The following is a 16,151-nucleotide window of genomic DNA, read 5'->3' as shown; positions in this document are numbered from 1 at the left end:
TTGCTTTTCCTTTATAGGAAAATTAGCTTCCTATCTTTTAAAACAGTGAACTGGCCACAAAGCAGTTAATGAGTCACATCCCCTTTGGTTAAACTGGGTTTGGTTGGTAGGACACAGGAAGAGCCATTTTTCTGTGTTTATTGCATAAGCCCTTTGAATTAATGCACATTCATTTCTAATGGATACCCTTTAGAATATGTTGTAGGAATGACCCTTGAGTATTCAGTATGCTTCCCACCATATAACTGGATCTGTCGGTCGCATGACAGATGGCCCACCGATGTTTATTTACCTCACTCTAGAAATCCTACTTATCCCCAAATGAGCCCAATATGGAAGTCCTCTATTGTACATTTTTTGTTGTTGTTCTTATTCGTTCATATCTTTTCCCACAAACATGGGAAGAGGCATATCTCTAGACAGTTAGAGAAAGCTTCTGGAATCGCTCACAAGGTGATTAAATAAATATTCTTTAAAAGAAAAAGTCTACATTTGGTGGAAAGGACTGTGGTTGGGTTAGAGAAGGCACAGCAAGTGCAAAAGCTTGAGATGAGAAGATGCAAGCTCGAAAGACGTGAGTCAGTTAAAGCATTTTGAGCTCTTATGAGATAGACTATCTAGGAACAAAAGGACCTCAGCTCATGCAGAATAGTCCTACCCTGATATTACAGTACTTATGGCTCAGCCTCTTTCGGCTCTCTCTGGATGGGTGTGGGCAGGGATGGCTGAGGTACAGCCTGTGTGATGTGTCATCTAATTGTGCATTCGAAGACATGTTATGAAATTACTAATCATGGTTGAAGAAGATTTCAAATGTAACGTGTGAATCAACACACACAGAAAACGGGAGAAGCTGCCTTGAGGACAGCTACTTGGCTGCCCCCAGAAGGGTGTCCTCTCTGTCAATTGTCCCATTTTCAGCAGGCCTCAACTCACGGATGTTTTGTCCAGCTCTCCACCCTGTAGATTTGAGATAGGCGAGTGTAGACTTAAGAGGGAGGTGGTGAATGTGCTGATAAGTGCTACTGGGCTTTCTGAAGCTGTAACAAACTGGATTGCTGGCCATATTCTCCCAAGTGAAATTTCCATTTCAGATTAATAATGCCAGCCGGCTGCTCCTGAAGACGCAGGCCTCACAGTGTCGGCACAGGCACTGCAGAGCTCCAACCTGCATTTCTTCCCCTTCCATCAGGTGTCACAGTATTGATCAGATTGCTTCCCCTACCCCAGTGAAGCACCTTCTACGTTGCTTGCTACCCTCAAGTAAAGGCTAGGCTCCTTAGAGTAGAAACCACAAGTCTTTTGTGGAAATCCAGTGAACCTCTTCCTAGCCTGTCTCACCAGTTTCCATGATCCTAGTTCTGTCCTCCTGCTGTCCTTCTTTCATGTCTAATCTCCCACTAATGCTCCCCCCTGGAACGTCTTCCGCATCTTTGCCCTCCTCAGTCTTGGCTTGCTGGAGTCATAGCTGACCTTAAAAGCCCAGAATGAGCAGAAGTTGGCTTTGACCTTCTAGCTTCCTGGGACCCTCTAGCTGAACTCTCTGGGACACTTCATCACTCTGTTTTTGCACCATGAGTTCTTTGGGAACGTGCTCACCTACTAATGCAATACAAAGCTTTTGTCACTGTCACGGGTCCTGAAACCACTCATCGTGTGCCTTTCTCAGGGCAGGGAGCATGCATTCATTCACCAGATGTTTGCTGGTTCCAACGTGTGCCGCCCCACTCAGCACCGGGATGCAGATGACCCAGCAGCCATGGACCCTGCCCCATGGAGCTTACCTTCTAACAACTGACACTCTCCACCTTTTGTTGAGTGCCTACTGTGTGTTAGACACTGAACTAAGCGCTTTTTTCCCCCCCGTAATCTTTACCACACGTTCCAAGAAATGGGTTTTTCTTATCACCATTTTACACATGAAGGATCTGAGGCTCAGAGGTGGTAGATAATTTGCTCAGGGTCCCACAGCTGATAAGGAGCAGAATGAGGTTGTGAAGCCAGGTCTGCTGACTTCCAAGTTCATAGTCTTAGCCCCTCACAAGGATCCCTGCAGGTGTTGGCACCTGAGTGTGAGTGAATCAGTGGAGGACTGGGTAAGCGTTGCATGTCCTGTGTCTTCCTCTTTCATGATACCGTGTTCTGTTTCTGCAGATTGAGCCGTACATGCCATATGAATTCACGTGCGAGGGGATGCTACAGAGAATCAACGCTTTCATCGAAAAACAGGTAAGGCTCTTCAGAAGTCCATCTGTCCTTGCTGTGTCCTATCTCCTGCTACCCCAGAGGACTCTCATGAACAGTTAAGAGTTTACCATGTTTCTGTGCTTATTTTCCTGATTTGGAGGACTCTACAGGCTAGAGAATGGCTTCTTGAAATTCTAAATTATGAACTGTCAAGGTCACTCCAAGGAGTCAGTCTGTCCTTAGGGTAAAAATGTTCTTTATGAAGGTGGAAGGTCAACTGGAAACTTAAGGGAGAGACTGGATGGTTAAGATGAAAACGTCCTTCACCATCAGACCTGTGCCCTGCCTGGGTTCTAGGGGCCTTACAAAGATTTGGGTCGGGAGGGAACAGAGAGATGGCTCAGTATCTCTTTGGTAATTCCAAATATGTTCGGACTCTTCAGTGATTTTCAAACGTTTTTAAAAATAGGACCCGTTTTCAAATGAAACTTCACGTGAAATCCAAGTATATAAAAACAGATAAAAGCAGAAGTTCACTTCCAAAGCAGAGGAGGGTTCCAAGGGTCCCACCACCCCGAACAGCTGGGAAACTATGTCTTGTGCTCGTGGAAGTAAAGGCCAAAAGTGTCATTGCTGTTGTTTTAAAACACTTTCATTCCGTAGGCTTCAAAAGCAACACAGAGCCAGAAATAGGCAGACTGAGCACCCCCGTGGGTAGGGGAATATGAACTCCTTGACCAGATGCCAGAAATAAGGGGCTTCTCTTAAAAGACAAAGCAGAGCGTCTTGGGGCAGTCATGAGATCTTGACACAATAGCGGGTGAGGACTCTGAAGGTTGAAAGTAGAAATGGCATGTTGAAAGTGGAAGTAGGTGCCGACTGCAGGCCAAGGCAGGTTTCAAAGGAAAGATTTGAGGCCACAGACCGTGGTGAGCAGCAGACAACCGAGTGCAGCCGCTGGACGGGCCGAGCCAGAGGCAGAGGCTTCAGGGTGCCAGGTTTGATGTTCTGAATTTTTGTTAGTGTCAAGAAGGGAGTGCAGTGCAGCCAGTTGCCTGGGTTCCAGCCCCTCCGCCAAGACTTTCTGGTTGTATGACTTGGATGTGTTAGTTTCCTCCCCTGCAAACTGAGGATAAAAATAGAACCTCATGGGGCTGATGGGAGGATTAAATGAGCCTAGTACATGTGAAGTGCTTAGAACAGGGCTAACACATACTGCTCAGTAAAGACACACTAGTGATGTTACTATATTATACATTATTGTATTATATTCTTGTGTATTATTATTATAACATAATATATTCTACAGTATTAGACTTTACCACAAGAGCTGAGCATTTGAATCACTATCTCAGTCACTCCTCACATGACGCCCAACTTAAGAATGACAGTATCATCCTAACTTGAACAGCCCTTTACGTACAGACTTTATGCCAACACGTCCCAGTGCATCGTCTCACTTACCCTCACAGTAATCCTGGGAGGTGGCAATCATCACCCCGTTCTCTGGATAATGGGAACAGAGAGTCTTAGTCGCAGGGCTTAGTCTTGGAATCAGGGTTTGACGCTGGTTTGGTCTGAGCCCAGGCCTGCACCAGCAGCATTGCTGTGGCCCCGGGTGCTGGCACCTGTCCCAGAGCTATACTTCCCATCTTCTTTGATCTCAAGGAGCTGCTGGCCCTTCCTGAAGGTGCAGACAGGGCGGCCGTGGCCTCTGACAGTGAGATTTAACACATCACAGCTTTAACTACCCTCCAAGGAGGCCGGGATCCTACTAGGATCCCTGCAGCTGCGTACGGAACCAATTTCTGCCTTTCCTGTCTCTGCTTCCTCTCAGGGAAAATGGTTACTCACCACCAGGTGTAAAAAGACTTTTTAAACTTTATATTAGAGTATAGTTGATTTAGAATGTTGTGTACAACCTAAATCAATCAGGTGTACAGCAGAATGATTTCGTTTTACATGTACATATATCCATTCTTTTTCAGATTCTTTTCCCATGTAGGTTATTGTAGAATATTGAGTAGAGTTCGCTGTGCTATACAGGAGGTCCTTGTTGATTATCTATTTTATATATAGTAGTGTGTGTATGTTAATCCCAAACTCCTAATTTATCCCTTTGCCACCCCTTCCCCTTTAGCAACCATAAGTTTGTTTCCTATGTCCGTGAGTTTGTTTCTGTTTTGTAAATAAGTTCATTTGTATCATTTTTTTAGATTCCACATATAAGTGATATCATATGATAACTTGAAAAGACTCTTTATCACATTTATTTGAAGACTGTCTTTCTTTCTTCCCTAAGATTCTTGAATCCCAGCCAGTCCTTAGAAGTTCTCATGTGGCCTGTTCTCTGTGAATCTATAACTAGGTTTCCTTTCAAACAGGAAGATCCCGTTCCCCAAATAGACCTTGTCAAATACTCTGTGATTCAGGGCCACACCTAGCTTGTTCCCCTTGACATCCTAGTGCCTAGCCCTCTGCCTGGCACAGAGAAGGTGCACAAAAGCCGAAGACATGAATAAATGAATGAGAAGGGGAGTGAGTGTGTGTGCTTTTTTTTCCCTATGTGCCAAGAACCAGGAGGCTCATCTTGGCCCTTATGATTTGGAGAGCATCTTTTTTTTTTTTTGCCGTACGCGGGCCTCTCACTGTTGTGGCCTCTCCCGTTGCGGAGCACAGGCTCCAGCCACGCAGGCTCAGCGGCCATGGCTCACGGGCCCAGCCGCTCCGCGGCATGTGGGATCTTCCCAGACCGGGGCACAAACCCGTGTCCCCTGCGTCTGCAGGCGGACTCTCAACCACTGCGCCACCGGGGAAGCCCCCAGGGATTTCTTTCTTGCCTGCTGTTGTTTATTCATTCATCCTCTCTGAAAATATTTGTCAGCTGGAGGGGGCTGCAGACGGTGCTGGGAGTTGGGCAAGAAGAGGTGTCAAAGGATGAGGCCCTATCCTCAGGTAGCTTCAAGGTCAAGTTCACAGGCGATGCCGCTGACATTGGTTACACCTGTCATAGTGACTACCCAGGTGCTTTGGGATCACGTAACTCAGATGCAGGGTGCGGATGGGGGAGGGGAGGGAGAGTCTGTCTGGAAGCACGCTGCGGGAGATGAGTCCTAAAGGCAAAGTCGTGGTACAGAGAGGTCGCGATGCAGAGGCCTGGGGGTGAAAAAGAGAAATGGTGGTGAATTATTGGAAGCTTGACTGTGACCGAAGAGAGAGATGATGTGAGAGAAGAAGTTGGAGGAGGAGACACATCATGAAAAGATGCTGAGGCTCAGCTGAAGAATTCAGAATTTGTTTCTGGGACAAGAGGCTAAAGAAAGGTTTTAACCCAGGAATAGGGCAGTGATGCTTTCAGATTGGTGTTTTAGAAAAGTCATTCTAGGAATCTTGTGTTTGGGGCATTTCTTACTCAACATTCTCTCAGTGCTGCTAAATGAGCAATAAAGGGGCCTATTTTGAGTTTATCCCAGGCCTCTGGGGAGGGTTTTGTCAGAGCCATAATGTTCCCCCAAACCAGAGGGAAATTAGGAAGCCAAGACCCCACTGGTTCACAGATTGGGTCTTCTGCCTCTAACGATTAGCCCCAGGCTCTAGTGTTTTAGAGCTTGGGGTGTTCGTTATTTTTGCAGCCAAAAGAGTATCTTCAAAGAGCAATGAGGGGAGAGAGCGGTGTTCCTGGTATGAACAGGAAAGCCTCAAGCTCCGAAGGGGTGGTGGGAGCATAAGCTTCCCATCTCTTAAACTGTAGGAGCACCGCAGCCCTGATTAGGCTGATCTCTGCCTTCAGAGTCCTCCATGCGGTCTGCTAGGGGAATAAGGAAGCTTTTATCCCAGATCCCTTTCAAGGTTGTCCATCATACTCACCCCAGGCAACAGGAGCCAGAGGAAGCCAATTGACAGCAATTGAGAAAGCCCCAGGTTTCAACATATACTCTGTACAGAGTGGTTGATAGCAGCTTGACCTACGCTACCAGCCTAGGCAGCACCAATGGGAACAAATCCTGGCTTTAGGAAAGCCACTTGCTTCTTCGCTTAATGCCCTCTCTCCCTTTACTGTACTAAAAATGTTGATTTGGATTGCACACTCTTTATTTATTTATTTTTTTAATAAATGTATTTATTTATGGCTGCACTGGGGCTTCGTTGCTGTGCACGGGCTTTCTCTAGTTGCGGCGAGCAGGGGCTACTCTTCATTGTGGTGTGCGGGCTTTTCACTGCAGTGGTTTCTCTTGTTGCGGAGCACAGGCTCTAGGCACGCAGGCTTCAGTAGTTGTGTCACGTGGGCTCAGTAGTTGTGGCGCACGGGCTTAGTTGCTCCGCAGCATGTGGGATCTTCCTGGACCAGGGCTCGAACCCGTGTCCCCTGCATCGGCAGGTGGATTCTTAACCACTGCGCCACCAGGGAAGCCTTGCATGCTGTTTTATATCAGCTCTCCAAAAGAGGCACTCTCTCCAGCAGCGGGAGTGTGTGCCAAGAAGAAAAATCCTTGTAATCTAAGATCAGGAGCACTCTTCTTCCCTGACCTGGGTGTGTCCAGGCCTGTTAAGGTTCTCCTTGTGCATTTCTTGGGAAAGACTTAGGTATTTGCCTCAGGCTGGAGAGTATAGAGCAATTTCTTGGCGATGTTGAGATTGATTTCTGAAAACCATGCACATGCTCTTCAGCCCTATTTTCTACTTTCTGTAAAGACCCTGCAAATACTCTACAAGACGACTGTTCTCATATTATTTTGCAAGGAGCTGTGTCATTTATGTGAAAAGCACTCTGGAGATACGGAGGGAAGAAAAGAGTTAGCTCCAAGAGCCTCAGTGGAATCAGCTTCAGCTCCTGGGAAATCCGGCTCATCGGGGCCCATCCCGAACTCCATGGGGCATGTTCGAGCCTGGCAGTGAAGCTGGTGGGCAGGGTAGGGGGAATGGTGGAGGTGCCAGCTTGCAGGGGAAGAGGAAAAGGCAAAGAAACAGGGAGAAAGTTGGCAGTCACCTAGGAATGTTTCCTCTTTTGAAAAATCAGTGGTTGCTGTTTGCCCAGCCATTCCTGAACCCAGAGGGACTGGGTGGGTAATGATTTCATTGCTGAGCCCTGCATTGTGACAGCCAGGTTCACATCCTGGCTCTGCCCCCACTGTCTCGGTGACCTCCGTCAAGTTTCTAATCTCTCCGTGCTGTTTCCTCTTCTGTGCAATGGGGATAATACCACCTACCCCATAGGGCTGGTGGAGGAATCAGTAGATGAATACATGTTTAAGACAAAGAACAGTGCTTGGCACACAGTAGGTCCTCTGAAAGCCTTAAGTACTTGCTGCTGCAGGAGCCCAGAAACCAATCGAGGTGTAGTTTTTTAAACAGCTTCATTCAGGTGTAATTTACAGACCCTAAAATTCACTCCATGTAAGGGTACAGTTCAGTGAATTTTTTTTTTTTTTTTTTTTAGTAAATTGATAGACTTGGGCAGTTACCACCACAATCTAGTTTTATAACATTTCCATCACCCTAAAAAGCTCTTTTGTGCCTATATGCAGTCAGTCTTGGCTTGTTCCCCCAGCCCCAGGAAAACACTGCTCTGTGTTCTGTCTTTGTAGATTTTCCTTTCCTGGAGATTTCTCATCTTAATGTTTGTGAGGTTCATGCACGTTGTAGCAGGTGTTGGTACTTCATTCTTCTTTTCACTGCTGAATGGTATTCCATTGTATGGATAGACCACAGTTTGTTTATCCATTCTCCAGTTGGGTCATTTCGTCCTTTTAGCTGTCGTGAAAAGTGGAGTGTTATCTTGAACATTCGCGTGCGTGTGGACGTTTTTTTTGTTTCTCCCGACAGATTCCTAGTCGTAGAAGAATTTGAAATGTGGGAGGTTTACGTCTGACCCTTTCCCGGGTGAGCTGGTTGGCTCGTTGATTTGCAGTGTAAAGATCATCATAGAGATTAGTCACCACAGGTCAGCTTCACAGCCACCTTCTCTGTTGCCCTTGTGGAAATGTAAATTCTCACCCACTGCTGGGAGTCAGCCCCAGGGGCCACCCGTGGACAGAGTTCACTCCTTTTGAGGACAGCACAGGCTGAGAATGGCGGGCGCCAGCAGGCAACTGAAATGTGTTTAATCCAGTCACAATGTATTGGACACTTTTTCTGTGCTCGGCCCTGGATTTCCCAGCTATAAGATAGCTGGCTGAACTTGACGCAAACCCCAGTTTCATGGCCTTGAACCTACACCACCACCCCCTTTTCTTTTTTTTTTTTGCAAATTCCTGACCTTACTTCCTTTAGATCCTGCCCCCAGACCTGTATCTGAACCTGTCTTCTTGGTTCCAGACAATGTGCGTTTCCGCAGAAATCTACTTGCACCTGATATGTCATGGACGTAGTAACTCAAAGGTTTGGGCAGACCTCCACTCTGGGGGTGGGGGGTTTGTGGAAAAGATCCCACCACATGCCACCGAGAGGGAGGCACAAGCCAGCCCGTCCACCTGGTGCTTCTCTCCTAGGGAGCAGCCTCCCTCTTCCCCCTACCCAGTATTCTCCAGCTCTTTTGATATTTGATAAATAACGTTTTCTCCATGCTGCTGCTTAGCCTTTGTTATAAAGGCAGCATCCTTACTTCTGTTTCACAGTTCATTGTGTTCATTGGTTCCGAACATTACTTTTTCTTATAAATTTGTTGATTAATAAACCTTTCTTATTATAGTTACTCTAGGAGAATTTCATAGTCAAGCAAATTTAGGGAAATTTGGTGACTGGTTGAAATAATTATTAGAGAGGGATGCAGATGTTCTGTGTTCTAAGTGGGCTTGTTAACCAGATTGGAAATTACTCTTTATGTCTCCTCTGGTTGTATAAAGCTTCTGGGTTAGAATATTATTCTTTTCTACTTCTACTATCAAAGCCCCACGATGCCAGAACCCTTCAGTGCAGTTCAACAGCTCTTTATTGAGCACCCAGTTATCTGCAAAGCACCATGTTTATGATAAGCCACTAACTCTTATTTAGCCTACAGAACCCAGCCCAGAAGTCCCTATTTCCTGGAAGCCTTCTCTGATTGCTACCCCTACCCTCCTTCCCTTCCCCAGAGTTAATAATTCTCTCTCTCTTCTCAGTGGCCTTTACATCCTGTTTGGACATCTGTTTTGTACTGTTCTGTCATTTTTTAAATGCCAGCCTCTCTTACTAGATGGAGTCTTTGAACCCAGAGACTCTGTCTCATCCACGTTCTTATTTCCAGCACCCAGCATAGGCTTTAATGAGCATTTGTCAAGTTTTGAATGGATGCACGAGAAAACCTTCAAAGCCACCCTATGACATGAGCATTTCATGGAGGTTTATTGGACAAAGATGTGGGTCTGGCCTGAGGCCGTTCTCTCTCTCCCGCAGTGTTGCATGGCTTCCCGTCTCTCTGCTTCTGCTTCTTCTCCTGCCTTCGGTTCTCAGCTCAGTCACTCCTCTGCCCAGAACTCTCCAGTAGCATCTATCTCACTCCAAGGAAAAGCCAAGGCTTTGCATGGGCCCCCAAAGCTCTGGGTACTCTGACCCCTGGGACCTCCCAGACCCCATCTCCGACCCCAGCGTGCACAGACTGATCAAGCTGCATGCAACTCCCTGCTCCTCCTGGAACCTGCTAGAAGCTTCGCTGTCAGAGCCTCCGATCTTGCTTTGCCTCTGCCTATCATGTACTTCACACATACTTGCATGGCTCACGCTTTTACTTCCTCGGGTCTTTTCTTGAATGTCACCTTCTCAGTGACTTATCTGACTTATCTGAATACCCTCTTCCCCAACAGTCCCGATTCCTTTTCCTCACTTCATTCTTATTTAGAGCAATTATCACCTTTAATATATTACATATAATTGATTTATGTTGTTTCTCTGTCTCCCTCACTGAAAATAAGCTCTATAAAGGCAGGTGTTTTGGGTTCCTTTTTTTTTTCCACCAAGTCACCCCCAAGGCCTAGAAGAGCCAACCCATGGTGTTATATTTATCAGGCACTTTTCTGAGCATTTTACACATTATAATTGACTTAATCCCCTCGACAGCTCTAGGAGGTGGCCGTTGATGTATTCTTCATTTTACAGTTGAGGAAACTGAGGCAAAGAAAAATTACGGAGCTAGCCAAGAGCATTCAGCTGCTAGATGGAGAGGCTGAGATTCAAACCCCAGCAGTTCGAGCTCCAAACCCTTATGCTTTTCTGCATCTTAGCAAGAGTATTTTATTGAATGAACAAATGAACGAGTGAGTGAGCAAACAGGGAGACAAGGCATGTCGGCATTGCCCTGATAGCTGGTGCTGAGGCTGAATGAAACAGAGGACCTCCAGCTTTCTGCGAGCACCCAGTGGGGCTGGCACCTGGGGGTGAGAAAAGGCTTATGACGGGCTGCTGCGTCAGTTGTGCCCTTCAAGCAGCTGGGCAAAGGGATGGCCCTTGTGGGCAATTGTCATATATAATCCGGGCAACTCAACGTTTCCCTCTGGACCCTGGCAGCAAATAAGGGTCTTCCTTGGAGTATTATCTTTAACATCTGTAGGTACCTTCTTAAGAGTCACCTCTTTTTTTTAATCTGACAGGAGTTATATAAGGACAAGTGATATTTTCTCCATTTTAGATGTGAAAGTGGGCAGAGAGAGCTTGAGGGGCATCTATGAAGTCTCCTAGCTGGGGGCCAGAATCATAACTCAGATCCCCACTCCCTCCTGCCTTACCTGGTGTCATACTGACTAAGGACACCTTCAGGCCTCCATCTGTTCAATTTTATCACCTTCAGGCTTTCCAGATGGTTCACCAAACCTTAAGAAGGGCCTGCTGCTCTTGGCACCATTTCTTTTTTTTGTTTTTAATTTATTTTATTGAAGCTTCGTTGATTTACATTGTTGTGTTAGTTTCTGGTGTACAGCAAAGTGATTCAGTTATACATACATATAATAGTCTGCATCTGCTAATCCCAAGCTCCCAATCCGTCCTTCTTCCGCCCACCTCCCCCTTGGCGACCAGCAGTCTACTCTATGTCTGTGAGTCTGTTTCTGTTTCATAGATAAGTTCATTTGTGTCATATTTTAGATTCCACATATAAATGACATCATATAGTATTTGTCTTTGTCTGACGTACTTCACTTAGTATGATAACCTCTAGGTCCATCCATATTGTTGCAAATGGCATTATTTCATTCTTTTTCGTGGCTGCGTAGTATTCCTACATCTGTATCCATATCTACCTATCTATCGTCCAACCACAATTTCTTTATCCACTCATCTGTCGATGGACACTTAGGTTGCTTCCATGTCTTGGCTATTGTAAACAGAGCTGCTGTGAACATTGGGGTGCATATATATTTTTGAATTAGTGTTTTCTCCAGATATATGCCCAGGAGTGGGATTGCTGGATTGTATGGCAACTCTAATGTTTTGAGTAACCTCCGTACTGTTTTTCATAGTGGCTGCACCCAGTATACATTCTCACCGACATATTTTCACTACTTCTGATCCTACTGGCCCCTAAAACAGAGTACTGAGAGGATGCCAGACCGGCCCCCGGTGAGCCACGAGCAAGAGTGCCTGGGGCCTAAGAATTCACGTGTAATTGAGCTAAGCTCACCTGATGAAGGGAACCTCAGAGAGGTCGCCTGCAACAGTTTATTGAAATGAGCAGGTGGGGCAGATCTGTCCTGCAGCGTAGCTTTGAGGCACTTGCCCTCCTGCAGACCTCGCAGAGCCATCCTGCCTTGGCTCAGGGTAAGGTGCAGCGCTCCATCTCTCCAGGGCTGCCCCTGCTTCTACAGCTGCCAGTGCTCCAGGGCCTCCAAACCCCGATACGGGGCGCAGGCAGCGCGTCTGCAGAGGGACAAGAGGAGGGTGAGGAGCGTTAGGGGAGCCTCCTGCTGTTTGCCAGCTCAGCTCCATCACCCACAGTCTGTTAGCATCACTCTCTACAGACAAGGACCGGACCAGGCAGCATGCCCAAAACCCCGCCCCTGGTGAGGCCAAGCCTCAAATCTGGGTGTCAGACTTGAAGTGCATTCCTTGGCCGCGTCACCTCCTATTCTAACACGGCAGAATCTTTCTCCTCGTTCTGGTTGTACCCCTTGGACTACTTCACATAACCACACAAGGCTCACAATAAATAAGAAGCAAAGTTTCCTGAGAGTCTGCCAAACTCAACAGGTGTAGAGATGCTACCCTCGGTTCTAACTGCCTGTAGATGTCATGTAAGGAGCGACATTCTACAGTGTTCTTACCAGGCTACAGAAGCCAGAGTTTGAGCCTTCAGCCATCATGGGTGTCCAGTGATCTAGATTTCCCCCACACAGTCACACAGTAGGCTTTGGTGTCCATTGGATCATGACTCTCTTTGTTATAATACTTAAAGGCTGTAGAGGTTTTCAGATTTCTCCTAAAGGATTATAGGCAAAGTTGCTTGCAGTAGCCAGCCAGAAAAACTAACAAAAACAAACAAGAAAAAAAAAACACTTAACCTTTTCCAAACATCCGTGCACCCGCTCAGCTTTGATCAGCAATAACTACGTTGATCATTGTGTGTTTTCCTACCAATTTGATGGACAGAGTACCAAAGGCCAGCCAGTAAGTTTCCATATGCTGCCAGGTTAGAGAACAATGGCCGCCAGTGAACACTCAGGGTTCCCACTCAGGGTGCCACGGGTCTGCAGTCACGCTGTCACCCTTAGTAACGGTGTCTAGACCAAAGTTATTTTGCTACCCGTGCCTTAGCACGTCCATGTATTACGCTCAGGATCATCATGGATCTCAGGAGTCAGAAGACGTCTTCCTGCCCGGGGAGTGGCCTGCCTTGGTCATACCCAGGGCTGTGAGATAGGAAAGACTGCTTACTCTGTCACTTTCAAAAGATTAAACTGGATCCTATTATCTGTAAATAATCCAGTGCGTTTCTATCATCTCTGAATTATGAGACCCTTCTGGAATCTTTTGTTTTCAGCTGATACGAATCCAGGCTCTAGGTTTCCTGACTACGTGCAGTGAAGGATTTATTTGTTAACCTTTGAGCCTAACCACTCAGGCTCAAGCACGTGCATCCCTGCATCGCAGGATCGAGTGAGGTGGGGAACGACGGCGGGTTCTCCTTACTGGTGGGGTCTCAAGCACCAATTTGAGGAGACTGGAGTAGAAGCCTACCTGCCGTTTACCTTCCTTAACGGTGTAACGGCGTCACCTCCTTCAGGAAGGAGGTGGAGAGAGGCAGAAGCCATAGGAAATCATCAGTATCATTGTCTTCATTTTTCTGAGGAGGAAGCTGAGGTTTAAAAGAGAAAAATGCAAGCAGCCCAGAAGGGCTCCCCCGCAGATGCAGCTCTGGTCTACATTCTGGGGCTGCACCCACCTCACTGCTCAGGGACCCAGCAGGGCCCGGCTCTCCTGCAATTCTCCACGTGACCGGCGGGGGACATGGAACCTTCCCCCGCCAGCACCGGTTCTGAAAGCCTGATAGGATTAATCAGCTCCTCATGCATACAGAGGAGAGAAAGTAGGCAGGAGGGAAAAGAGAATATTCTAGAAGGACATACATTGAAAAGTAAATTCCCTGACCATTCCTGGCCCTGTTACCCGTTTCCCCTCCTCAGTGGTACCAGAGATATTCTTGCAGGAACACAGGCGTGATTGTTCATACATATCAATGCAAACGGAAACACACTATACACCAGCCTTCAGCCTGTTTCTTTTCTTTCTCAGCATGTCCTGGGGATGTTTCCATGTCAGCACATTGGAACCTGTTGCATTTTTTGGTATTCTTTGCATCTAAACAGATTCTTTGCATCTAAATCCAGCCTTTAGGTTGTTTCAAGTCTTCTGCTTCTCTTCTAACAATACTGCTGGGATTCCTGTGTCCTGTGTAGGTTTCTTTGCCCAATTGTGTCCCATACGTCTGGGGTGAATTCCTACAAGTGGAATTCAGAGCCCAGGATCCTAACCCTAACCACTGGGTACCCCTGAGGGCTAGCCCGCCCCCCATAAAGTTACACAGACATGGCTCTTCAGGGCTCCTGCCCTGACATCATCTTCTGCAGGTTGGGCGGCCCCGGGGATTCAGAAGAATTTTCCTAGGGTTCCATCAACGTCGTGCAAGCAGAGCAAGCACTGGTTGCCAGTGGTGCATGAGTTTCCACCCTCAGTACCTGTGCAGGGTCGCTCCAGGCACAGCTGAGATGAAAGCTGGGGTCCCAGGGCAGAGAGAGTTCCCACTCCGCACCTGCCCGTTCCCTGGTCCCACTGCGTCTTTCTCCTCAACACTCAGCTTCATAACTAGGCTGCCCGTTCACCATGCTGCACAGGTTACTTCCTGGTCTTGCCCGCCCGTGACTTCCTTGGATGTGTTAATTTCCTGCGCACCCTCTAGATCCTAGGAATGACCACCCAGCCCCATCCTGAGCATGCCACCACCTTCCATGCCTCGGGGCGCCCCTCCCTACCAGCTTACTTGACCTCCTATCACACATCCTCAGACTGTTTCTCTAGCCGTTGAATTTGTGTGTTACAATTGTTTTCAACCAGCAAGCACTGAGCCTCTATCAAGACCACGACCCCGCAATAGTCCTCTCCCAGATGCTGCAGACCTCTCCCAGATGCCTGCAGACTCCTTGCTGTGCTCCCTTGCTTCCCAAAGTTGAAACCAGCACTCACAAAACAGTGTCATATTAGGTAACCGCCAAATTAGGTAGACACTGAAAATGTCTTTGGAATTAGGGCGGAGGGAATAGAACAGCTGGTGAAGGTGGATCTGGAGATGGGCTTTCAAGCGTGGAGGCTTTAGCTCGATTGCATCATTGTAGGTGGCGTTACGAATGAATAGCCCCCGTTACTGGCAGGCACAGTGCTGTGCACAGAAAGCCAAGGCCAAGACCGTGTTCTAGCTGAGCCGGGTTCCAACCCAAGTCTGTCTGGTCCTGCCTCTTGCCCCTCACTGCTCTCCCATGACCAGGTGCCCGGCCCCCTTGTTGGGACTAGTTGGCAGACTGGGGACCCCCCACTTGCATCCCTGGTTCCTTGGCTGATGGTTTCATTGTCATTCCAGGACTTCTGCCATGGGCAAGTGATGTGGCCGCCCCTGAGTGCCCTGCAGGTAAAGCTTGCTGAGCCCGGGCAGTCCTGCAAGCAGGTGTGTCAGGAGAAACAGCTCATCTGTGAGCCTTCCTTCTTCCAGCATCTCAACAAGGACAAGGACTTGCTGAAGTAAGTGCCGGAGCACGGGAGAGGCAGCTCAGCCTGCAGCTCGCCTCTGGGTCAGAGCTGGGTTGCGAGGGATGAGGTTTTCCTTTCTAGGCTCGTGGGCTGTTGGAATAAGATGTGGAAAAGGTTATAGCATGATCCCACCGCCCCCCTCCACCCAGAGAAAGTTGGCCCAGCGCTTTTATTGTTAAGTAGATGAGGTCACCTGGCCTGCTGATATATTTAGAATTCGAATAGGGGTGTTTTGTTTGCATAAATAACGGGAAGTCGGGGCTTGGAGATGGCGGGAGGTGTTCGGTTTGCTAATTGGTACCCAAGAACCATGGGAGCCGAGATGGGCACAGAACCACAAGCACGGACGGACCCGCCCCTGAGGTCCCCTGGCTGTACCTAGGTCCGCAGAGTCAGGGAGTCTGGAAGAAATGAAAAATACGGGCAGGGAGCTAGCACAGCACTGCCCGCAGCAAATTTCCCTGCCACCTTCCCCTCCTGTAGCCCCATCTCCTTTTGTGCTTTATTCCAGCCCCTTTGAGGGCGTGAGCAGGCCTGGCTTTGCTGGGTCCCTGAGCAGGGGTGCAGGTGCAGCAGTGGGATCACAGGCCAGAGTGAGCCAGGAAGGACCTTCTCTATTGCTGGGATTTCTTTTCTCATGCTGCTTGTGTTACTTGCAGTCACACCATTCATTTCCCTTTGCAGTGGCATTTTGAGTTTGGTGTTTGCACTTTCCAGGTTTCCATGTGAAGTTTCTTCTGGCCTCTGACTCATGCCCCCTGTCA

General features: G+C 47.7%; 1 protein-coding gene across 12 annotated transcripts in view; it reads left to right on the top strand.

Moving 5' to 3' along the window:
- Window positions 1-16,151, top strand: part of MGAT5 (alpha-1,6-mannosylglycoprotein 6-beta-N-acetylglucosaminyltransferase) — a 372,873-nt gene that overhangs the window by 341,089 nt on the left and 15,633 nt on the right. For all 12 annotated transcript variants that reach the window (XR_003794033.1, XR_003794037.1, XR_003794036.1 and 9 more), the window contains 2 exons: window positions 2,155-2,229; window positions 15,221-15,378. Coding sequence is in view for 2 of the 12 variants with exons in the window: in XM_029226053.1 (XP_029081886.1) it covers window positions 2,155-2,229; window positions 15,221-15,378 (233 nt within the window). In the remaining 10 variants the exon portion in view is untranslated. The remainder of the gene's footprint in view (window positions 1-2,154; window positions 2,230-15,220; window positions 15,379-16,151) is intronic.

The sequence above is a fragment of the Monodon monoceros genome, unplaced genomic scaffold (genome assembly GCF_005190385.1).
Source record: "Monodon monoceros isolate NGI ecotype Baffin Bay Population unplaced genomic scaffold, NGI_Narwhal_1 Super_Scaffold_16, whole genome shotgun sequence".
In the NCBI taxonomy this organism is placed as follows: Eukaryota; Metazoa; Chordata; class Mammalia; order Artiodactyla; family Monodontidae; genus Monodon; species Monodon monoceros.
Note: the sequence above shows the minus strand (reverse complement) of the source record. Positions and strands in the feature narration are given on the sequence as shown.